Source organism: Nerophis lumbriciformis, linkage group LG25, assembly GCF_033978685.3.
Source record: "Nerophis lumbriciformis linkage group LG25, RoL_Nlum_v2.1, whole genome shotgun sequence".
Lineage (NCBI taxonomy): Eukaryota > Metazoa > Chordata > Actinopteri > Syngnathiformes > Syngnathidae > Nerophis > Nerophis lumbriciformis.
In genome coordinates, this window is record NC_084572.2 from 15,802,866 (window position 1) to 15,829,437 (window position 26,572).

At 38.9% G+C, this 26,572-nt stretch overlaps 1 protein-coding gene across 3 annotated transcripts in view; it reads left to right on the forward strand.

Annotated features, from left to right (window-relative positions):
• gstcd (glutathione S-transferase, C-terminal domain containing) overlaps nt 1-26,572 on the forward strand; it is a 131,525-nt gene that overhangs the window by 84,367 nt on the left and 20,586 nt on the right. For 2 of the 3 annotated variants that reach the window (XM_061983883.2, XM_061983881.2), the window contains exons 7-10: nt 1,950-2,065; nt 2,286-2,330; nt 2,448-2,576; nt 25,457-25,590. In XM_061983883.2, coding sequence (XP_061839867.1) covers nt 1,950-2,065; nt 2,286-2,330; nt 2,448-2,576; nt 25,457-25,590 — 424 coding nt within the window. Of the gene's footprint in view, nt 1-1,949; nt 2,066-2,285; nt 2,331-2,447; nt 2,577-23,529; nt 23,655-25,456; nt 25,591-26,572 lie in introns of those variants that run through there. The other variant, XM_061983884.1, reaches the window with a different exon arrangement.

Here is a 26,572-nt window from a genome sequence, read left to right on the forward strand (position 1 = left end):
CAGTGGGTCTATTTATTTTAGTTATTTAATATAACTTAACAATTTCAGTGGTTGTAAAGTGACTTTTTGAGCACATTCAACAATACATAGATGATAATGATAACCGTGATAATTGTGGTCACAATGACCATAATATGACATTTTCATGTGTGACCCGTTCGACAATTTCATTGGTCTGATGTGATGGGGCAAAATTCATTGGCGGCATGTGAAGCTCGTTAACCTGTAAAAATAGATAAATTAGCCACAGCATTGTATAGAATGCAGGGTTCAAAGCATGGAAAAAAGTAGCATCTTATTATTCAGAAATAAAAAAGAACAAACCAAAAAAAAAGTTAATTCATTGTTCATTTACAGTGTATGGCAGGGGTCGGCAACCCGCGGCTCTAGAGCCGCATCTTTAGCGCCGCCCTAGTGGCTCTCTGGAGCTTTTTCAAAAATGTATGAAAAATGGAAAAAGATGAGGGGAAAAATATATATTTTTTGTTTTAATATGGTTTCTGTAGGAGGACAAACATGACACAAACCTCCCTAATTGTTATAAAGCACACTGTTTGTATTAAACATGCTTCATTGATTCAAGTATTTGGCGAGCACCGTTTTGTCCTACTAATTATGGCGGTCCTTGAACTTTGTTTACATGTATAACGTTCTCCGACTTTCCAGGACGTGTTTTATGCCACTTCTTTTTCTGTCTCATTTTGTCCACCAAACTTTTAAGGTTGTGCATGAATGCACAAAGGTGAGTTTTGTTGATGTTATTGACTTGTGTGGAGTGCTAATCAGACATATTTGGTCACTGCATGACTGCAAGCTAATTGATACTAACAAGCTATTTAGGCTAGCAAATGTACATATTGCATCATTATGCCTCATTTGTAGCTATATTTGAGGTCATTTAGTTTCTTTTAAGTCCTTAATTCATTTTATATCTCATGACACACTATCTCTATGTAAATAAATAAATGATAAATGGGTTATACTTGTATAGCGCTTTTCTACCTTCAAGGTACTCAAAGCGCTTTGACAGTATTTCCACATTCACCCATTCACACACACATTCACACACTGATGTAATATGGCTTTTAATTTTTTGCGGCTCCAGACAGATTTGTTTTTGTATTTTTGGTCCAATATGGCTCTTTCAACATTTTGGGTTGCCGACCCCTGGTATATGGGATGCTTGACAAATGACAAACTCCCTAGTTTTGAAATGTTTTTTTTAAAAGTGGTTAAACATATTTTGTTTTTGTTCTTTACAGATAAATTTAATGCAAGTTTGCGCCCCTTAGAATGTTGCGATTGTAGTTTGTGAATGGCTGAATAGCCTATTTTTCAGGAGATGGATAGGTTGTCGTGGTTTGTTTGAGTTTGGAGTCCTGATTTTGAGGTTATTTTCTGTGGTTGGTTCAAGGATCAAGTGTACTTTACCAAACCAAAGACTTTGGATGAACTACGATATGTTCTGTCTTAAATCCAACAAGAGTTCCTGATCAAATCAGCTAATAATTGTACTGAAAATGTAATTTCACTGTACTTTTTAAGAGCAATGACAATAAAATTACACCCATCCATCCATCCATCTATCCAATAGCTCACAGTTGGTATCAAACTCAATTACCATAGCACATTTTAAATTAAACCTTATGCTAATACTGAACTCATATCCATTTTGTGAAAACATTCTAATTAATAAATAAGTTATATGTTCTGTGTTTTAAAAATACTAATTACTTTTTCAAACACTCTTAATAATTAGTTTTCACATTTCAATTTCCTGTTTCCAAGTAGCGCCGGTCCTTTTTAGGCTTAGGTAAATTAAAGGTCACTGTTATAACTTGCAGCTTGGGCAGCATGGAACTGATGTCTAAGAACTTGGTTATCTCCTGAATTATTGACATGTATTCCACATGGATTGAAGTTTGGATGGTCTTTGTGTTCTCTTGCAGGGAAGATGTCAAATATCCGCACAGTCAAGAAGAAGCAACAGCTGAATAACTTGGTTGCCATGGTGACACATCTAGCCAAACCAGGAGACACGATTGTGGATTTCTGCAGTGGAACGGTGTGTCCTTTCATCTGTCAGGCCAAACTTATCTGACCACCGTTGATGTCACTGTTGCAATCCTAGAAGTGAAACTTCCAAAAGTATTCTCTGAGAGAAAGTTGTAGTATAGCCTCAGAGTCCATGGTCCATGGTGCAGGTCAAAGGTCATCACTGACCCTGAATTTATTGAATGCATTGTTGAAACTGTTTTTTTTTTTCCTTTTCTTTGTGCTACCAGGGACATGTGGGTATTGTCCTGGCCCACACTCTCCCACATTGTCAGGTACAGTGATATACAGTGGATACAATACTGTCATTGTCTGCATCAATCAATCACCAGTCAGCCATAACTGTGAGAGACTTGCTAGCATCGTTCTTGTTGTTGTTGTTGTTGTTGCAGGTCCTCCTCATTGAAAACAAGGAAGAATCTCTGATCAGGGCACAGGGTCGCAGCACTGAACTTGGAGTAGAAAACATTGGATTCATTCAGGCCAACTTGGACTACTTCACTGGACCTTTTCACATTGGAGTAAGTGACAAGTAACCCTAGTCATATCAAGGTTGAAGTTAGTAAGTTTGTTCAACCACATTCCTGTCACAGCACTCCAATTAGTTCAGTCTCACAGTCGGTTTAATGAGTAAGTTAATGTCTCAGTTAGTTGGGTTATTAGTTCTGCCACATATCAACCACAAGGATTTTATGAGGTTAGTTAAAATTGATCTGTTCCACATGTTTCGACATAAGGTGCTAATACAGTAAGTCAATCAATCAATCAATCAATGTTTATTTATATAGCCCTAAATCACAAAAGTCTCAAAGGGCTGCACAAGCCACAACGACATCCTCGGTACAGAGCCCACATAAGGGACGTGGAGAAGTTGTTTGGATAGATTGCGATTACTTACCCAATAAGCTAGGCAGCGCAACCATGTGGCTCCAATAAGGTCTGTTAGTTAGTTAGTTAGTTAGTTCAACCACATTTCAACTGTACAACTCTACAGTAGTGTGTTAGTTCCACCATGTTTCAGGCATAGGGTTCTACTTAGTGGATGAGTTGGTTGTTTCTTAAACAGCAAGCCAGGTAGTTCAACCACATAAATCTAAATAGATTAGTTTGTAAGTTAATTAGTTTTGTCAGCCGCTGGGTTATAATACATTGGGTAGTTTGTTCAACCACAATGAGTTAGTTGTTTAGCGATAGGGCGCTAATGAGTTGGTTAGTTCAGCCACATTTCAACACTTTCGATTCTAAAGTACCGTATTTTTCGGACTATAAGTCGCAGTTTTTTTCACAGTTTATGAAAGTTGCATAATGTTTTTTTCCTTCTTTATTATGCATTTTCGGCAGGTGCAACTTATACTCCGGTGCGACTTATACTCAGAAAAATACGGTAGTTTGTGTTCCACTGTGTTTCATTCATAAGGTTCAAATAAGTGGATTAGTTGGTAGTTACATAGCAAGCAAGCTAGTTAGTTCAAACACACGACTTAAATGAAATTAGTTAGTTAGTTTACTAACATTTCTACCATAAGACTCTACAGTGGTTAGTTTGTTAGGTCCACTTTGATTCAGGTGTAGGGTTCTGAGTGGATGAGTTGTTAGTTACTTAACCGACTAACCAGGTAGTTCAACCACATGGATCTAATGATATTAGTTGGTAAGTTAGTTGTGTCAGCCGCAGGGCTCTAATGAATTAAGTAGTTGGGTAGTTTCTTCAACCCCATTGCACCTTTAACAATCTAATGAGTTAGTTGTTCAGCCATAGGGTGCTAATGAGTTAAAGTTTATCTGTTCCACATGTTTCGACAAAAGGTGCTAATACAGTAAGTGGAGAAGTTGTTTGGATAGATTGCAATTACCTACCCAATAAGCTAGGCAGTGCAACCATGTGGTTCCAATAAGGTCTGTTAGTTAGTTAGTTAGTTAGTTAGTTAGTTAGTTGGTTAGTTACTTAGTTAGTTAGTTCGGCCACATTTCAACTGTACAACTCTACTGTAGTTTGTTAGTTCCACCATGTTTCAGGCATAGGGTTCTACTTAGTGGATGAGTTGGTAGTTTCTTAAACAGCAAGCCAGGTAGTTCAACCACATAAATCCAAATAGATTAGTTCATAAGTTAGTTAGTTTTGTCAGCCGCTGGGTTCTAATAAATTAGGTAGCGATAGGGCGCTAATGAGTTGGTTAGTTCAGCCACATTTCAACACTAAGACTCTAAAGTAGGTTTTGTTCCACTGTGTTTCAGTCATAAGGTTCAAATAAGTGGATTAGTTGGTAGTTACATAGCAAGCAAGCTAGTTAGTTCAAACACATGACTTAAATGAAATTAATTAGTTATTTTACTAACATTTCTACCATAAGAATCTACAGTGGTTAGTTTGTTAGGTCCACTTTGATTCAGGTGTAGGGTTCTGAGTGGATGAGTTGTTAGTTACTTAACCGACTAACCAGGTAGTTCAACCACATGGATCTAATTATATTAGTTGGTAAGTTAGTTGTCAGCCGCAGGGCTCTAATGAATTAAGTAGTTGGGTAGTTTCTTCAACCCCATTGCACCTTTAACAATCTAATGAGTTAGTTGTTCAGCCATAGGGTGCTAATGAGTTAAAGTTTATCTGTTCCACATGTTTCGACAAAAGGTGCTAAAACAGTAAGTGGAGAAGTTGTTTGGATAGATTGCAATTACCTACCCAATAAACTAGGCAGTGCAACCATGTGGCTCCAATAAGGTCTGTTAGTTAGTTAGTTACTTAGTTAGTTAGTTCGGCCACATTTCAACTGTACAACTCTACTGTAGTTTGTTAGTTCCACCATGTTTCAGGCATAGGTTTCTACTTAGTGGATGAGTTGGTAGTTTCTTAAACAGCGAGCCAGGTAGTTCAACCACATAAATCCAAATAGATTAGTTCATAAATTAGTTAGTTTTGTCAGCCGCTGGGTTCTAATAAATTAGGTAGCGATAGGGCGCTAATGAGTTGGTTAGTTCAGCCACATTTCAACACTAAGACTCTAAAGTAGGTTTTGTTCCACTGTGTTTCAGTCATAAGGTTCAAATAAGTGGATTAGTTGGTAGTTACATAGAAAGCAAGCTAGTTATTTCAAACACACGACTTAAATGAAATGAATTAGTTAGTTTACTCATATTTCTACCATAAGACTCTACAGTGGTTAGTTTGTTAGGTCCACTTTGATTCAGGTGTAGGGTTCTGAATGGATGAGTTGTTAGTTACTTAACCGGCTAACCAGGTAGTTCAACCACATGGATCTAATGATATTAGTTGGTAAGTTAGTTGTGTCAGCCGCAGGGCTCTAATGAATTAAGTTGTTGGGTAGTTTCTTCAACCCCATTGCACCTTTAACAATCGAATGAGTTAGTTGTTCAGCCATAGGGTGCTAATGAGTTAATTATTTTCACCATTTTTCACCCCCAAGGTTCTAATGAGTGGCTTTGTTGTTAGTTACGTAGCTAGCAAGCTAGTTAGTTCAACCACATGGCTCCAATGAGATCATAGGCGCCGATCTACATTTCTGCCAGTGGGTGCTCAGTGTGTGTTTTAAAAAGAAAAATAGACGTTCAGCGAAGTTAATACCCCATATGATTTGTGGCTTTATTATTTTGTAAAACGGACCAAACTCGCCACAAAATTAACTACAACAAGATTGATTTTTCTAAAATTATTTTAAAGATTAAAAGTTGCCATCAATCCCACGTGGGTGTTTGGCTTTGTCCGTGGGTGCTCGGGCCCTGAAGCACCCACGGGATCGGCGCCTATGAATGAGATTAGTTGGTTTGTACTACCACAAGGCTCTAATGAGATGAAATAGTTTGTTGTTCAGCCATATTAGGTTAGTCAGATATTTTCCGGAAGAGTTCTCAATATGCCAGAAATTCAGCCAAAGGCTTTACTAAATTAGTCAGTTAGGTCAGGGCTGCTAAGTTTCAGAAAAATAATGAAACTTTAGTCTCATGATAAATACATACTAATAATAATAATAAAAGGAAGTCTAGTCTAAGTCTCTAATGATGCCATCCATCCATTTTCTACCGCTTGTACCTTTTGGAATCATTTTGGGTTTTTGTAAACATCGATTTGTTTTAATGTCGATTTATACCTTAAGACTTACGTCCTCAATTCCAGCGGCTGTCCCTGCACTGTGGCCTCCTCATGCTAGTTTTAATTAACCAGAAATAATACAAATTAATATCATCTCCATGGTTTTTTCTGCTGGCTCTTCTGTCTCATCCTCTTGTCTCTGTGTTCTCAATTTGTATCTCTTTTACATCTCCGTCCTCACTGCTCTCCATCTTTTCTGATATCTCTTGATCTTCTGCCTCGTCTGTGCCTTCTGCAATCTCATTTTCAGGGTGTGCATAAGGGGGGCTGTCACTGGAAATGGCCAGAATGACAGCAGATCTCTCTGCTGTCTCTTCCACTTACCTCGCATCGAGCTGCTTGTTACTGTTTGATTGAATACAGTGGTTCTAAAGGTGGATTTCAGGGACTCCTATAGGGGGTTTCAATTGACCCTTACAAGGTCTGTAACTGACAGGGTACAAATAGAACCAGATGGACCCCAATTTGGTTAAGGATATATGTTGAAATTTAGAATTTTGAAAAACACTGCTTTAGTGGGGTCTACATGGATATTTACAAGTCAAATTACAGATTTAGACTAACTTTAGTGTTTCTTTTGCAAGTGTGAATTAGCCATAAGAACACAGCCATGCAATAAATACAGAACAATGATAGACTTATTGCAGCCTTAAAGGGGAACTGCACTTTCTTTTGGGATTGTTGCCTATCGTTCACAATCCTTAGAAGGAGACAAGATGAGAAAGGTTTAGTTTTTTTCGCATTCTAACATATAAAAATCGTCTGGTTCTTGGTGGCTAGCAACGCAGTTAATGGGAGCAATCCATTCTATCTCTAAATCACTTTAAAAATGCATTCAAAAACCGCCAACTATACTTCATTTATGTTCTGTAACCTGTATAATAACTAGACATGTCCGATAATGGCTTTTTTGCCGATATCCGATATTCCGATATTGTCCAACTCTTGATTACCGATTCCGATATAAACCGATACCGATATACACAGTCATGGAATTAACACATTATTATGCCTAATTTTATTGTGATTCCCCGCTGGATGCATTAAACAATGTAACAAGGTTTTCCAAAATAAATCAACTCAAGTTATGGAAAAAAATGCCAACATGGCACTGCCATATTTATTATTGAAGTCACAATGTGCATTATTTTTTTTAACATGCCTCAAAACAGCAGCTTGTAATTTGGGACATGCTCTCCCTGAGAGAGCATGAGGAGGTTGAGGTAGGCGGGGTTGGAGGGGCGGGGTTGAGGTGGGGTGGGGTAGGGGGTGTATATTGTAGCGTCCCGGAAGAGTTACTGCTGCAAGGGGTTCTGGGTATTTGTTCTGTTGTGTTTATGTTGTGTTACGGGGCGGATGTTCTCCCAAAATGTGTTTGGCATTCTTGTTTGGTGTGGGTTCACAGTGTGGCGCATATTTGTAACAGTATTAAAGTTGTTTATACGGCCACCCTCAGTGTGACCTGTATGGCTGTTGACCAAGTATGCATGGCATTCACTTGTGTGTGTGAAAAGCCGTAGATATTATGTGACTGGGCCGGCACGCAAAGGCAGTGCCTTTAAGGTTTATTGGCGCTCTGTTCTTCTCCCTACGTCCGTGTACACAGCGGCGTTTTAAAAAGTCATACATTTTACTTTTTGAAACCGATACCGATAATTTTTAAACCGATACCGATAATTTCCGATATTACATTTTAAAGCAATAATCGGCCGATAATATCGGCAGTCCGATATTATCGGCCATCTCTAATTATAACCTTTCGACTTGAATTAGTTAGTTAGATAAATGTACACAAGATTTTCCTAACATGTTTGTCTTCATCGCAGTAAGAGTTTATTTTTACCCAAAAGCTAAAATTAGGTACAAGCAAGTAGGATTTTCCACACCCACTTTGTAGAAGCATTGCAAAACAGCATCAAGGATGTTTGAGGTACAAAAAAAAAGGTAGTATTAAAGCTGTAACATTAGCTGGATGACAAATATTTTATACACTACGGGGGCGGCATGACGTGGTGGGTAGAGCAGCGGTGCCAGAAACGCCTCTGGCCATCCAAATCACTGCCGTTGTGTTCTTGAGCAGGACACTTCACTCTTTCCCCCAGTGCCGCTCACACTGATTTGTTTTTGTTTAATCTGACCACAGAACTTTCCTCCAGAAGGTCTTATCTTTGTCCATGTGATGTCAGATTAAACAAAAAATTTGCTGTTTGGCCACAATACCCAGCAATATGTTTGGAGGAGAAAAGGTGAGGCCTTTAATCCCAGGAACACTATTCCTACCGCCAAGCATGGTGGTGGTAGCATTATGCTCCGGGCTTGTTTTGCTGCCAATGGAACTGGCGCTTTACAGAGAGTAAATGGGACAATGAAAAAGGAAGATTTCCTCCAAATTATTCAGGACAACCTAAAATCATCAGCCCGGAGGTTGGGTCTTGGACGCAGTTGGGTGTTCCATTAGGACAATGACCCCCAAACACACTTCAAAAGTGGTAAAGGAATGGCTAAATCAGGCTAGAATTTAGGTTTTAGAATGGCCTTCCCAAAGTCCTGACTTAAACGTGTGGACAATGCTGAAGAAACAAGTCCATGTCAGAAAACCAACAAATTTAGCTAAAAATTCAACCAGAAGCTTGCCAGAAGCTTGTGGATGGATACCAAAAGTGCCTTATTGCAGTGAAACTTGCCAAGGGACATGTAACCAAATATTAACATTGTTGTATGTATACTTTTGACCCAGCAGGTTTGGTCACATTTTCAGTAGACCCATAATACATTCATAAAATAACCAAACTTCATGAATGTTTTTTGTGACCAACAAAAAAAATAAGAGTTGTAGAAAGTATTGGAAACTCAAGACAGCCATGACATTATGTTCTTTACAAGTATATGTAAACTTTTGACCACGACTGTAAGTGTTTTTTAGGTGTATTCTTTTAGTCTGTGTTGTGCGACTGCAGTATGTTTGTTGTGTATTCACCACTTTGATGAGTTTTGTACAAGAACTACTCTGGCACTGATTGTTTAGGAATTGCAACCTTCCTGTTAAACAGCTGAGTTGCTTTTTCACGGGCGCCGACAAAGCTTTTACTGTTACTCCAAAAGCACTCTGCTGTCCCTCCGTTGATGGCAACAACCCCACAGTCTGATCCGTCCGATGATGTGAAAATACAAGCTGAATGCTTTGTCATTGTGAATCCCGTTTTGGCTGAGTTATTTAAAAGGCAGCATTTTGCTGGATCTCTGTGTAAAAGGAGCTTGTAATAAGCATCGCTGCACCTCACATGGCTAGACGTAGAAGGTCGTTGTTGTTTTTTTTTGCCGTTGAGTTTGTGTCAAAATGCCAGTCAGTATTCATTTCTGTAAGAGCGCACTAAGAGAGCTTTTCATTTCCTGAAGTGGAGCTTTAATCACAACCCTTTTAGGGGTGGCCACTTCTGTCAAGCACCAACACACCACCGAACAGAGGGAAGGCAGCTTTGGCCAAAGAATTTAAAGCTAGACTGTAAAATATCTCCTCTATGGCCTGATTGTATCTATAAATCTGAAATCCTAACATAATACTGATCAATCTGTTACACTAAGGGCCTGTCCCCACTGAACCGTTTTTAAATGGAAAGGTGAAGATACAGTCGTGGTCAAAAGTTTACATACACTTGTAAAGAACATAATGTCATGGCTGTCTTGAGTTTCCAATCATCTCTACAACTCTTCTCCGCGACACACTTGTTTTTCTGTTCGCCAGTTTGTCTTCTGTCCCTCAGAAGAGCCACTCCACCAATTCGGTGTCACTCACAAATAAAACACCAGATATTCTAGCAATAGGCGGTTAACAATGCAGGTAATCAGAGTTTATTTCTTTCGCCTATAAAAAAAAATATCTTCCATTTACCGTTGTTTCCGCACTATAAGGCGCACCTAAAAACCTCCAATTTCCTCATACTTGCTAACCTTAAGACCTCCGATTTCGGGAGGTGGTGGGCTGTGGGGGCGGTGTGGTTAAGAGGGGGGGAGTATATTTACAGCTAGAATTCACCAAGTCAAGTATTTTATATATATATATATAAGAAATACTTGACTTTCAGTGAATTCTAGCTATATATATATATATATATATATATATATATATATATATTTATTTTATTATATATATATATATATATATATATATATATATACATAAAATAAATACTTGAATTTCGGTGTTCATTTATTTACACATTACACACACATAACACTCATCTACTCATTGTTGAGTTAAGGGTTGAATTGTCCATCCTTGTTCTATTCTCTGTCACTATTTTTCTAACCATGCTGAACACCCTCTCTGATGATGCATTGCTGTGTGGCACGCACAAAAGTGCTTTCATCAAATGCACTAGAGTCTGGAATATTCCATCTCTCCCTAGCATGGCCCAAAACCGGTCAATCTTTGCTTCCTGAGGAAGATCTTCACTGCCAAGCACTTGGTAGTCCACTACTTCTTCCCGGAGGCTATCCAGGTCCAATCGCAGCTGCGGCTTAGAACTTACAAGCGTATTTCTTCATCTTACCTGTCATCGGCGTCGCCATGGCTGTATCTTCCTCATTCTTCTGCTTCGTCTCCTTGTTGTGTGCGCAGTTGTGCACTGCACTCTCTAAAAGCCCTAGATGTTATTGTCACATATGCATGTACAGTAGATGCTAGTATTGTCCTGTTTAAGAGTGTCACAACATTGCTGTTTACGGTAGACGAAAACGTGACTGCTGTTGTTGTGTGTTGTTAGCGCGCTTGGAGGACGTTAATGAAACTGCCTAACAATAAACCCACATAAGAAACCAAGAACTCGCCCTCGATCATTCTGCACTTATAACGTGATTGGACGGGCACGCTGTTTATATTGTGAGAAAGTGGACGTGAAAACAGGCTGTCCTCACTCAGGTCCGCATGGAGCTGGAGGGGGCGTGGCCTCCAGCTCCGGCTGAATTTCGGGAGATTTTCGGGAGAAAATTTGTCCCGGGAGGTTTTCGGGGGAGGCGCTGAATTTCGGGAGTCTCCCGGAAAATCTGGGAGGGTTGGCAAGTATGAATTTCCTTCAAAAGCTGACAGTGCGCCTTATAAATCGGTGCGATTTATATATGGACCAATATGGACCAATATTGAGCCACAACAGGTACAGGTCTCGCAACTACGGTAAGCAGCCGCCGACTTCATTTTCCCCCGTAGAAGAAGAAGCGCGATACGGCTGCTTACCATAGAAGAAGAAGCGCTTCTTCTTTTACGGGGGAAAATGAAGTCGGCGGCTGCTTACCGTAGTTGCGAGACCTAAACTTTATGTAAAGACCCAAAAATGGCTCCTATTAAGTGACACGCTTATGACGCAGAGTTTAAACTCAAGGCGATCAGTCACGCAGTAGAACACGGGAATAGAGCAGCAGCGAGAGAATTTAACATTAACGAATCAGTGGTGCGGAAGTGGAGGAAGCAACATGATGACCTGCACCAAGTAAAGAAGACTAAACAGAGTTTCCGAGGGAACAAAGCGAGATGGCTACAGTTGGAGGACAAACTCAAACAGTGAGTTGTTGAACAGAGAGTAGCAAGTAGAAAAGTCAGTACAATCACTATTTGTTTTGTTGACATTGCAGCTCCATCTAATGGATGCATAACGTAACCCCAGCCTCTACTGTAGCGTCTATTCTATGCGCCTTATAATGCGGTGCGCCTTATATATGAACAAAGTTTTAAAATAGGCCATTCATTGAAGGTGCGCTTTATAATCCGGTGCGCTTTATAGTGTGGAAAATACGGTACATGCCATATCAACCAAGCTATATTGACATTGTTATTGCAGGAGCTAACACAGAGGAATGACTTACTCAGTGTCTTGTTCACAGAGGCAATGCTTAAAATGCTGTAAATATTATCATGGATGTGCCTGTTACGACATTACATATAAACTTAAAGCATGTATATCAGGGGTCGCCAATCCGTCGATCATGATCGAGCAGTCGATCTTTGGGACTCTACAAGTAGATCCCAAAAACATTAGAAAAAACTGGGTGTATTAATATGACATCAGTGCCACCCCGCTCAGAGAGTGACCAGCAGATTGACCAACAGGCACATATGCAGTCGCGATCAAAAGTTTACATACACTTGTAAAGAACATAATGTCATGGCTGTCTTGAGTTTCCAATAATTTCTACAACTCTTAGTTTTGTGTGATAGAGTGATTGGAGCACATACTTGTTTGTTACAAAAAACAGTCATAAAGTTTCATTCTTTTATGAATATATTATGGGTCTACTGAAAATGTGACCAAATCTGCTGGGTCAAAAGTATACATACGGCAATGTTAATATTTGGTTACATGTCCCTTGGCAAGTTTCACTGCAATAAGGCACTTTTGGTAGCCATCCACAAGCTTCTGGTTGAATTTTTTACCACTCCTCTGCACAAAATTGGTGCAGTTCAGCTAAATTTGTTGGTTTTCTTACATGGACTTGTTTCTTTAGCATTGTCCACATGTTCTCAATGGGGTTTAAGTCAGGACTTTGGGAATTCTAAAACCTTAATTCTAGCCTGATTTAGCCATTCCTTTACCACTTTTGACGTGTGTTCGGGGTCATTGTCCTGTTGGAACACCCAACTGCGCCCAAGACCCAACCTCCGGGCTGATGATTTTAGGTTGTCCTGAAGAATTTGGAGGTAATCCTCCTTTTTCATTGTCCCATTTACTCTCTGTAAAGCACCAGTTCCATTGGCAGCAAAACAGGCCCAGAGCATAATACTACCACCACCATGCTTGACTGTAGGAATGGTGTTCCTGGAATTAAAGGTCTCACTTTTTCTCCTCCAAACATATTGCTGGGTATTGTGGCCAAACAACTCAAGTTTTGTTTCATCTGACCACAGAACTTTCCTCCAGAAGGTCTTATCTTTGTCCATGTGATCAGCAGCAAACTTTAGGCGAGCCTTAAGGTGTCGCTTCTGGAGCAAGAGCTTCCTTCTTGCATGTTAGCCTCTTATGGCGATGCAAAACACGCTTGACTGTGGACACTGACACCTGTGTTCCATCAGCTTCCAATTCATTCCAAGCAAGTATGTGCTCCAATCACTCTATCACAAAAAATGGAGAGTTGTAGAAATGATTGGAAACTCAAGACAGCCATGACATTATGTTCTTTACAAGTGTATGTAAACTTTAGACCACGACTGTATGTACAGTTTTAGCCCTTTATCCCCACACAAACAGCGCCTGAAACAAAACATTTTGAGAACAGCCTCCAAAATTTGGCAATGTTGTTTCCATGGGGCGAAGGAAGCCTCCAGATTACCAGAGAATGATGATGATGAATATTTCTCGCTCTGTTGCCACCCCAACAGTGAGAAGGCACTACGGCTGTGAATCTTTGGGCACCACACGAATCGATTTAATTCTCAGGGGGTAACAGTTTGTATTTGAATAATAATCATTATTTTTGAAAGCTTTACAACAAACAATTAGCACCGGTTTGGTGGAATGTTCCATAAACAATAGAACAGTCTTAACTCAGGAGGAGTGTTAAATATGCCTTACGCGTCTCATCTTTTACAGCGTGTGCCGTAAAAAACGCAATTAAATTTAACTGCTTTGATGCTGGCTGAACTGACATTTTTATGATTTGGTGTGATTACATATGCAAATGTGTTCATATGACTTAAGCTGTTTGAACTGAAGTTTTTAGTAGACACATTTGATAAAAGTAAACATGGTTGCCACTTGCCAGCCAGCCGTATCAATTGTTTGTAGCATATGCACATTTTTTTTCCCCAACGATACGACTGCCAAAAGTGCAGGGTGTGATCCACGCCAAGTGCATACATTTTCCTTTGGGGCTTAGGACGCACACAACTGGTTTCGGTAAAAGGTTGCCATGTGCATGTTTTTTATGTTATTTTGACAAGTGAATGTGGAATATAAGGCCAAGGTTAATGGGAGAGCTGTTTGTGATTGCAGAGGTGAGGTCACCAAAGAAAACACTTTTCTCTTTTTCCTCAGTTCAGTTCAGTTTATTCATTTATTTATCATATTCAAAAACAACCCCTGTTGGCTAAAGTGCTGTACAGACATAAGAAACAATTTGAAAAAAAAAATATATATATATATATATTGAAATATATGGAAAATGAAAGTGTTGCTGTTCTTTCATGGCTAAGGACAGCACTTTTGAGTAATGTTTTGGATGGAGGTTTATGTAGAACAAGACAGACGCCTTTGCTTGTGCATTGTAAGTTTTACTCTAAAGTCTCGATTGAGTCGCATTTCTGAAAAGGAAATACAGTTGAACCTCTGAGGATGATCTTTTGGGGCATGTTATTCGACCACAATAGTTTCCATCAAAATGAATGGAAATGTAAATAATCAGTTCCAGGGTCAAACATTGCCCATCATAAACCCTTTCACTAACTGTACAGGTGCGTACAGCCAGTTTTTAAAGGGGTCCTTTGACCATTTTATCTTGTGGTCTATTCTCAACCTATTTCAGTGATGTACCCCCTGTGAACATTTTTTTAATTCAAGTACCCCCTAATCAGAGCAAAGCATTTTTGGTTGAAAAAAAGAGATAAAGAAGTAAAATACAGCACTATGTTATCAGTTTCTGATTTATTAAATTGTATAACAGTGCAAAATATTGCTCATTTGTTGTGGTCTTTCTTGAACTATTTGGAAAAAAAAGATATAAAAATAACAAAAAACTTGTTGAAAAATTAACAAATGATTCAATTATAAATAAAGATTTCTACACATAGAAGTAATCATCAACTTAAAGTGCCCTCTTTGGGGATTGTAATAGAGATCCATCTGGATTCATGGACTTAATTCTAAACATTTCTTCACAAAAAGAAATCTTTAACATCAATATTTATGGAATAAATATTGCTGTCAACACTGAATATTGCATTGTTGCATTTCTTTTCACAGTTCTTTTTGACAGACATTTTAAAAAAATATCACGTACCCCTTGGCATACCTTCAATTACCCCCAGGAGTACGCGTACCCCCATTTGAGAACCACTGGTCTAGATAATATGTATTGGATACGCGTTTGTGTAAATTTAGCATACATTTTGCTCCACAGTCACTTTTTTTGAGTCTGTCTGCAAAATATTAGATTCTGGAGGCGTTCCCAGATTGCAAATGAAACCATGCCCACCCTCTCCAAAAGTATCATCATTTATATTTTGAAAATGTACACAGTTCAAATATACAGTACAGGCCACAAGTTTGAACACATCTTCTAATTCAATGTGTTTTCTTTATTTTCATGACTATTTACATTGTAGATTGTCACTGAAGGCATCAAAACCACGAATGAACACGTGGAGTTATGTACTTAACAAAAAAGGTGAAATAACTGAAAACATGTTATATTCTAGTTTCTTCAAAATAGCCACCCTTTGCTCTGATTACTTTTTTGCACACTTTTGGCATTCTCCCGTTGAGCTTCAAGAGGTAGTAACCTGAAATGGTTTTCACTTCACAGGTGTGCTTGAAGCTCATCGAGAGAATGCCAAGAGTGTGCAAAGCACTAATCAGAGCAAAGGGTGGCTATTTTGAAGAAACTAGAATATAAAACATGTTTTCAGTTATTTCATCTTTTTTTGTTAAGTACATAAATCCACATGTGTTCATTAGGGACCACAATGTCCCTTTGTGACAGAGGACCCTATTGTAATTGTAAGGTTTTATTATTATTATTCCGCCGCCTCTTTGAGCTGTAATTTGACCCCCTTAACATGCTCACCAAATTTGACACACACATCAGGACTGGCGAAAATTGCCATCTAATCAAAAAACCCAACTTTAAAACTCAAAATTGCGCTCTAGCGCCCCCTAGGAAGAAAACACAGACAAAACTGCCTGTAACTTCCAGTACAAATGTCGTAGAGACATGAAACAAAAACCTCTATGTAGGTCTCACTTATACCTAGATTTCATACATCGACTTTCTTCAGCAAAAATCAACAGAAAGTTTGCAAATCCCCCTTCAAAACAAAGGTTTTGTAAAAACAGTCACCTTTGCCTCTTTGAGCTGTAATTTGACCCCCTTAACATGCTTCAAAACTCACCAAACTGGACACACACATCAGGACTGGCGAATTGCGATCTAATAAAAAAAGCAAACTCCAAAACTCAAAATTGCGCTTTAGTGCCCCCTAGGAATAAAACACAGACAAAACTGCTCCTAGGAAGAAAACACAAACAAAACTACCTGTAACTTCCAGTAGGAATGTCGTAGAGACCTCTATGTAGGTCTCACTTAGACCTACATTTCATGTATTGACAACCCCCAGCAAAAATCAACAGGAAGTTTGCTATTCCCCCTTCAAAACAAAAGTTTTGTAAAAACCGGTCACCTTTTTTCAAACATTATCTCCTCTGAGCGCGTTTGTCGTGTCGGCTTCAAACTAGCACAGGAGAGAGATTGAACCCTTCTGATTAAAAGTTGACAAAAGAGTTTTAATTACTGCTCCTGTTGGGATTTTATGTGCCGTCAAAGTCGGCCCCGTCCATCGCTGCTTGCAGCTTTAATTCATAGTTGTGATGCCTTTAGTGACAATCTACAATGTAAATAGTCATGAAAATAAAGAAAACACATTGAATGAGGAGAAGGTAGGTCCAAACTTTTGGCCTGTACTGTATATCTTGAAGTTGTCAAACCAATTTTTTTTCCTGACATGGTTGAATGAAAACACATGGTTGACACCAGCTTTGATTGAGAGTTTGACTCAATGTCTAAATGAGTACGTCCACCTCGCTCTGATGTCACAACATAGCCAGACTGCAAAACGCCACAAACAGAGGCATCCAAATCTGCGCGCAAGCTCACGCCAAAATACGTACGTGCACCTTGTGATTTGACGCTTTGGCATTAATTAACACTGGTATCAAACATTTGAACAACAACCCCGAGGAAGACAAAATTCACTATAGGTCACATTTAACATATTTGACTGTAACAAGAAGAAAATAAAGAACTCTTTGACTCATTTGTATGGTGACGTTGGAGTCCTACTACCGGTACTTAAATTGGGAATATGTTGACTTTTTTTAAATATATTTTAAAATTAATTTAACGTTCAGAACTAGCAAATTGTCAGAGGATTTTTTTACAGGTTTATTCCCAACCATCTGTGTTATGCCCTCATTTATGACCATCTGCTGTATTCATGTACCTGCTGTAATTTTAAATCCAGCAGCTTTTGCTCTTGATTTGCACTACTTGTTGAGTAGTAAAGTGCACAGATTATTGCACTCTACAGCATGGGGGTGCTTTTAGTGCCGCTATACATAGTAGTCTTAAACGCTAGTTTGTCGGAGCTTTCTTCCTACTTGGAAGTATTGCTGCTCGGCCTAGCTTTAAAAAAAATATATTTTCATTTACACAATTCTATGTTCTTTTTGGTTTTCTTGATTTACTATGTATAATCAACTAAATATTCTTACTTTGTCTTTGTATTTAATATTCTAAATCATAATAATGTCACACATCTTTTTTTTTTAACATTTTGATTTATTTAAATGTCGTCCTTTAAACGATTCTGCACTCAGTCTTCTAATAAAAAATGTAAATCGGATTCCCAAATTCTGGAGCACATGATTAATGTGCAACGAGACTCACAATCTTGCTTGGTAATTTATTAAAACATTTTTTCTAGGAGATGTGGTGGCTAAAATGGTATGTTAATAAATGCAGCTTTGCTCTTAATTAAAAGTATCATATGTAATAATTTCATGTCAAGTCATCATTAAATGGCCCTGATATGTCAAAATGTATTAATAAATCATGTTCTTTTCGAATACCTTTATAACTGATAACGGTAGTTCAGCCGGGATATGGTCATTTCAAAATTAGATTTACAGCCCCAAAATCTTATTGTTTTCATTTTGATACCCCGCCCTCTACCGTTTGACCAATTAGAAAGTCCGTGAGTGTGTCACATCCAGGTTGCCAGTTACGCACCGCCATCTTCATCTGGCTACTGCCACTGGTAAAGTTACTAAACATGTCAGACCTTAGTAAATCTAAAAGGCGTCGTTACGATTCTCAACTTATTCACGACAAAGCCAGGAACAAAACAAGGATTTGTATCGGGGATGCCTTTGAAAGATGGAGACCATTGAATATTTTTTTGCATCTGACGCCAAACTTGCTAATTTCCTCCTTGATAGGTACGTCAGGCATTTACATTTTCTTAATACTTGTATTAAATGGAAATGGACATTTCGTATTTAAACTGTATTGTCCAATACAGTCTATGATCTTGTCTAACAATGCTAGTATGTTCGTGCAACGAATGCTTAGCATGCTAGCTTGGTCAATGACACATCGACATATATGCTAACGGGGGAAATATATGCCCGTTAGCCTGTATGTCGATGCGTCATCCAACTGACAGGGAAAAATATATTTTCTTCAAATAAAACCTGTGTGGATCTGGGTAGTGTCAGTGCCTATTTCCTTCTCAATATGCTGAGGAAATGCGTTCCAACATTAGCATGGCTAATTGCGGTTTCTGGTACAGTATGTGTATCAGGCACATATGTGGTGGTATTTGCTTGGCACAATATAATGCATTACATGTAATGATTTTCTACTTTGTGTGTTGTCATGGTAGTAGGCTATATGACTTATGCGTAACGTCTGGTGGCTCAGGGATCGCATTCTGCACTGAAAGATGGTGATTGATTGATTGATTGATTGAGTTTAGTTTATTTCGAACATGAACACACTTACAGTATAATACATCACACTTTATTTCATATAATTTCTCTTTGCATCATGTCCAAAAAGGAGTAGGAAGAAGCAACGCTTATTTAATCCTACCCCTTTCCCACTTCAGAGCGTTTACAAATGCATAGGTTAATTTACTGTCTTCTTTTTGTAATACAATTACATCAGTGAATGATTAATGCAGCAGGTCTTGCAATATATAATCAAGTAAGTCATGATAAACATACTGAGATGAAAAATATCCCGTTTTCAATAAGGTTGAAGGTATTTCTCATAATTCGTCTTCCTTGTACTTTGTAAGCAGTTTTAATTGGAATCAATAAATACATTGTTTAACTTCTTTGCTAAATCCATTCCATAATTTAATTCCACATACTGATATACTAAAGGTCTTAAATGTTGTACGTGCATACAAATGTTTTATGTCAGTTTTTCCTCTAAGGTTATATTTGTCCTCTTTAGTTGAGAAGAATTGTTGTACATTCTTGAGTAGCCGGTTATAGTTTGCTTTGTGTATCATTTTAGTTGTTTGCAATTTTACCAAATTGTTGAATTTCAATATGTTTGATTCAATATATAAAGTGTTTGTATGTTCTCTATATCCAACATTATGTATCAGTCAGTCTAACTGATCTTTTTCGTAACACGGTCAGTAAATGAAGTGCACATTTGTAGTTGTTTCCCCATATTTCTGCACAATAACTCAGATATGGTAACACTAACGAGCAGTAGAGAATATGGATTGATGGTTGGGCCAAAACATATTTTGATTTTTTGATTATTCAAATATTTCTTGTGTTGCATATTTTTTATTTGAATTCCAGTTAATTTTATCATCTGTTACATCCAAAAATCTAGTTTATTTCACCCTTTCAATGTCTACTCCGTCTATTTGTATTTCTGTATGATGCTTTTTTGACGTGCGTACATGGAAGAGAATGCAGTGCGTCAGGTTGGATGCAACATGAAATTATGCTGAACGAAATGTGGCGGTAATTTTACTGTTGGCCTTGGCTTGCCATCAAAGTAGGCCTATGCAATATATTATATATTATTATACATAATATATTTCGATGGTCCGTGCGGTCAAACGAGACATTTTAGCAGGGTGACGCCAACAATCTGTCCCAACTCCCGACTAAAATATTGCTGCAAAACTTTACAAATACATTTGGCCAATTGACATCAGTAAAATGTGGCATAATTACTTAGTAAACCATCTTGCAAGAAGCAAAAACAAGAGAAACCTACAGCGTAGGACTCGTCAATTGCCATTTGAAGTTCTTTGGAGAAGAATTTGGATTTGGCTGTATATCTGGCAACCTCAGTCAGGGAGAGTGGGAGGGGACTACAGAATTGTGACCCTGATTGCAGTACCATTTCTGGCCACATTACTACATATGGCATCTTTAACACATTTAAAAAGCATTATTTCACAAAGTCTTCAGTAATTGCTTGGTTAAGTCGATGCACATGTTTTAGGAAGAAGCTCATAAAACAGAAATGTCCAAAGTGCAGCTCATGGGTCACTTGCGGCTCATAGCTTGTTTTTTTTATTGGCCTGCAGCACATATTAAAAAAGAAAAATGCCATCCATCAATCCATCTTCTTCCACTTATCCGAGGTCGGGTCGCGGGGGCAGAAGCCTAAGCAGGGAAGCCCAGACTTCCCTCTCCTCAGCCACTTCGTCCAGCTCCTCCCGGGGGATCCCGAGGCGTTCCCAGGCCAGCCGGGATATATAGTCTTCCCAACGTGTCCTGGGTCTTCCCCGTGGCCTCCTACCGGTCGGACGTGTCTTAAACACCTCCGTAGGGAGGCGTTCGGGTGGCATCCTGACCAGATGCCCGAACCACCTCATCTGGCTCCTCTCGATGTGGAGGAGCAGCGGCTTTACTTTGAGCTCCCCCCGGATGGCAGAGCTTCTCACCCTATCTCTAAGGGAGAGCCCCGCAACCCGGCGGAGGAAACTCATTTCGGCCGCTCGTACCCGTGATCTTGTCCTTTCGGTCATAACCCAAAGCTCATGACCATAGGTGAGGATGGGAACGTAGATCGACCGGTAAATCGAGAGCTTTGGGGTGAAAAAGAAAAATTATTTAAATTAAATGTTGAAAATGTTGATAATAGTAATCCTAACAATAACATACTGTACTTTGTCTTGGTTTTAAACAAAGCTTTTTTTCTTTGACTTTATGCCATTTATTAGCAAATATACCTACATTGAACTGATTTTTTAGATAATGCACACACACACACACACACACACACACACACACACACACACACACACACACACACACACACACACACACACACACAGACAGACAGACAGACAGACAGACAGACAGACAGACAGACAGACAGACAGACAGACAGACAGACAGACAGACAGACAGACAGACAGACAGACACACACACACACACATTCTTGAAGTATGAAGTTTGGACACCCTTGTAATAAAGTCTTAGTTAAAAACCTTTATAAGCTATACAGGATTGTTTAAAGCAGCTTTTATTTAACTTTAACTGCCATGCAAGTGTAAAAAGTACAAACCCCGTTTCCATATGAGTTGGAAAATTGTGTTAGATGTAAATATAAACGGAATACAATGATTTGCAAATCATTTTCAACCCATATTCAGTTGAATATGCTACAAAGACAACATATTTGATGTTCAAACTCATAAACATTTTTTTTTTTGCAAATAATCATTAACTTTAGAATTTGATGCCAGCAACACGTGACAAAGAAGTTGGGAAAGGTGGCAATAAATACTGATAAAGTTGAGGAATGCTCATCAAACACTTATTTGGAACATCCCACAGGTGAACAGGCTAATTGGGAACAGGTGGGTGCCATGATTGGGTATAAAAGTAGATTCCATGAAATGCTCAGTCATTCACAAACAAGGATGGGGCGAGGGTCACCACTTTGTCAACAAATGCGTGAGCAAATTGTTGAACAGTTTAAGAAAAACCTTTCTCAACCAGCTATTGCAAGGAATTTAGGGATTTCACCATCTACGGTCCGTAATATCATCAAAGGGTTCAGAGAATCTGGAGAAATCACTCCACGTAAGCAGCTAAGCCTGTGACCTTTGATCCCTCGGGCTGTACTGCATCAACAAGCGACATCAGTGTGTAAAGGATATCACCACATGGGCTCAGGAACACTTCAGAAACCCACTGTCAGTTACTACAGTTGGTTGCTAAATCTCTAAGTGCAAGTTAAAACTCTCCTATGCAAGACGAAAACCGTTTATCAACAACACCCAGAAATGCAGTCGGCTTCGCTGGGCCTGAGTTCATCTAAGATGGACTGATACAAAGTGGAAAAGTGTTCTGTGGTCTGACGAGTCCACATTTCAAATTGTTTTTGGAAACTGTGGATGTCGTGTCCTCCGGACCAAAGAGGAAAAGAACCATCCGGATTGTTATAGGCGCAAAGTGTAAAAGCCAGCATCTGTGATGGTATGGGGGTGTATTAGTTGCCAAGACATGGGTAACTTACACATCTGTGAAGGCGCCATTAATGCTGAAAGGTACATACAGGTTTTGGAGCATCATATGTTGCTATCCAAGCAACGTTATCATGGACGCCCCTGCTTATTGGAGCAAGACCATGCCAAGCCACGTGTTACAACAGTGTGGCTTCATAGTAAAAGAGTGTGGGTATTAGACTGGCCTGTCTGTAGTCCAGACCTGTCTCCCATTGAAAATGTGTGGCACATTATGAAGCCTAAAATACCACAACGGAGACCCCCGGACTGTTGAACAACTTAAGCTGTACATCAAGCAAGAATGGGAAATAATTCCACCTGAGAAGCTTAAAAAAAATGTGTCTCCTCAGTTCCCAAACGTTTACTGAGTGTTGTTAAAAGGAAAGGCCAGGTAACACAGTGGTGAATATGCCCTTTCCCAACTACTTTGGCACGTGTTGCAGCCATGAAATTCTAAGTTAATTATTATTTGCAAAAAAAAAAAAAAGTTTATGAGTTTGAACATCAAATATCTTGTCTTTGTAGTGCATTCAATTGAATATGGGTTGAAAAGGATTTGCAAATCATTGTATTCCGTTTATATTTACATCTAACACAATTTCCCAACTCATATGGAAACGGGGTTTGTATGAAGTTTGGACACCCTTGTAATAAAGTCTCAGTTAAAAACCTTTATAAGCTATACAGGATTGTTTAAAGCAGCTTTTTTATTCATTTTGACTGCCATGCAAGTGTAAAAAGTATTTAAAGGCTATTAGGCTCCACTGTACTTCAACACTTCAAGTTTTGGTGAGTGAAACGGGATCAGGTAACCGCCACCAATTTTAAAAAACTCTTTGACTTATTCAAACTCCGATGATTTGACTTTACAGGTGTTATTTTTCCTCCCCCAAAAATGTGTTTGACCTCAGAAGAGTTCAACTTTACAAGCTCCACTGTACTCAACATTTAAAGTTATGCTGAGTGAAGCGGGATCACAGCTGCCTCAACAATTTTGAAAACACTTTGACTAATTCAAACTAATTATTTGACTGTACAAGTGCATTTTTCCCCAGAAAAATGGTGTAAAATCAGGGAAGTCAACCTTACTGGCTCCATTGTACTTTTTAGGTTTTTGGCGTGTGAAAGGGGATCATATAAAACCATGGGACCTTAGTGCATGCTCGTTGTGTCCACATTCTATCTCTGGCGCTCGCTGGCTCTGATGTTCTGTTCCTTGGCGCTGCTGTCAAGGCTGCTTCCCGTGGATTAAGACTCCCGGACGCCAAGTGACACATTCTTGGAAGACACGAACAAAGGTTTTCTGTGGCTGTTTGAGCAGGATGAGGCCAATTTCAGTGCAAAGGTTTCTATTTATAACAAAGTCTTTTTGTTCAATGTACAAAATAACTACCCGGAATACAAGTAAATTCTATTGTACTGTGACTCTTACTGGTGCAAGTAAGCTTAATCCTGAATTGTGCTAATGCAGGAGTGTCAAACGTAAGGCCCGCGGGCCTGAACAGGTTTTATCCGGCCCGCGAGATGAGTTTGCTAAGTGTAAAATTGAGCCAAAATTTTTGAATGAAAGAAACTGCTGTTCTAAATGTGTCCACTAGATGTCGCAATAGCAATTCTTTGTATCTTTGTAGATGATGCTACATATGTAAAAAAAAAATAAACCACATGATGTTAGTGCACCAGTCGAGGAAAATGATCAAACTACATAAATAATATCCTGTAATTTGATTTTGATATTTTTTTATCTTGATTAGGGATGTCCGATAATGACTTTTTGCCGATATCCGATATTCCGATATTGTCCAACTCTTTAATTACCGATACCGATATCAATCGATATATGCAGTCGTGGAATTAACACATTATTATGCCTAATTTGGACAACCAGGTTTGGTGAAGATAAGGTACTTTAAAAAAAATAAAAATAAAATAAGATAAATAAATTAAAAACATTTTCTTGAATAAAAAAGAAAGTAAAACAATATAAAAACAGTTACATAGAAACTAGTAATTAATGAAAATGAGTAAAATTAACTGTTAAAGGTTAGTACTATTAGTGGACCAGCAGCACGCACAATCATGTGTGCTTAGGGACTGTATCCCTTGCAGACTGTATTGATATATATTGATATAAAATGTAGGAACCAGAATATTAATAACAGAAATGATAAATGATAAATGGGTTGTACTTGTATAGCACTTTTCTACCTTCAAGGTACTCAAAGCGCTTTGACACTACTTCCACATTTACCCATTCACACACACATTCACACACTGATGGAGGGAGCTGCCATGCAAGGCGCTAACCAGCACCCATCAGGAGCAAGGGTGAAGTGTCTTGCTCAGGACACAACGGACATGACGAGGTTGGTACTAGGTGCTGATTGAACCAGGGACCCTCGGGTCGCGCACGGCCATTCTTCCACTGCGCCACGCCGTCCCTTTTGTGTGAATGAGTGTGAATGGGGGAGGGAGGTTTTTTGGGTTGGTGCACTAATTGTAAGTGTATCTTGTGTTTTTTATGTTGATTTAATAAAAAAATTAAAAAAACGATACCGGTAACAAAAAAAACGATGCCGATAATTTCCGATATTACATTTTAACGCATTTATCGGCCGATAATATCGGCCTGCCGATATATCGGCCGATCCCTAATCTTGATAGATTGAAAATTAACACCATTGAGTTGACTGATGAACATTATCACATAATTTATTCAGAAAGTATAAATAACGACAAATAAAGGTAGAGTACTATAAACCGCAACACATAAGTGTAAAAAAAACCCAACAACATTATGATTTGTACATTTTCAGAATGTGCTTGTTCTATTTTTAAACAAAAAAAAACAACAATCTGAAGTTGTCTTTATTTTTAAGTTATCGTGCCGTGATTTTACCTATCCGGCCCCACTTGGGAGTAGATTTTTCTCCATGTGGCCCCCCATCTAAAATGAGTTTGACACCCCTGTGCTAATGCATTGTAAACCTATAAAAGGAGTGTGACTCTAATTGCGGCGTTGATGTCTGTGTGCTAGGTTGCGCTCCACGCCTGCGGCGTGGCGACAGACATGGTGATGGAGCACTGCATCCAGGCAGGCGCCGCCTTCGTCATCAGCCCTTGTTGCTATGGCTTCATCCAAAATGCAGTCAAGTTCACCTTCCCAAGGAGGTTTGTGCCGACCCGCCGCCACGCCTCAGGCTAGCAATCCTTTTTTAAATATGTACAGTGCTTGTTTTCCTTTTAGTCTTTTGCAAGTCTAGCTGTCCCCTTTCTGTCTTTGAATCCCCCTCCATGAGCTTTTGTTTTGTTTGGCTCCATTTCCTTTTAATTTTGTCCCTATTGCCCCCTCACTTTTACCTCCTGACCCTGGTTCTGTCAGCAAACAAGGCCTGAAAATTCCCCTCATTGTCATAAAGATCAGATTTGGTGTCTGAAAAAAGGATAATAACTTTTTTGACTAAAACCAATGTAGGAGTAGTGTTGACGGCACTGTTATTGCAGTACTGTCTTGATTTCTGTGGTTATTGGTCATGTGGGTATTGTTCATCATTTTAAGTAGCGCCAATGAATTCCGATAGGATATGCTGTCGGTCATCAATTACCAACTGTGACATTTGTTTGCCGACTTGTATTTGCAGCACTTCGAATAAAAAGACAGTAAAACAGGGTAACTACTCACAAAATATGATTTATGAATATCAATGTTTAATTTGATGGCAGCACATAAACTTTGCAGTAGCTTTAACTTTAAAAGCTTTTCAATAAGGTGAAAATGGTGGCATCAAATGTGAAAAGATGAATTTCCGCAAAGTAGGGAAACTATTTATTTCATGATTTCTATGAATAACGTATGCATTTTAAGTCTTTAACCTTTCACACACACCCAGTAACACTTACCGTAAATTTTGGACTATAAGACGTTACTTTTTTCCTGCGCTTTATGGATTTTTCTTTGCTGATGGCTGTTATGCAAATAGTTTAAAATAAAACGAGCAAAGGCTCTGAAAAGGTGTGTTATTGTTTGTGCTATGGTGCCATCTTTTGGACTAGTCCTCTCACTGCAGGTGCTGCAGTGCCCTTCTAGAGCTTTCAGCTTCTAGAGCAGGGTGTCAAACGTGCGACCCGCGGGCCATATCAGTGACCAGTAACA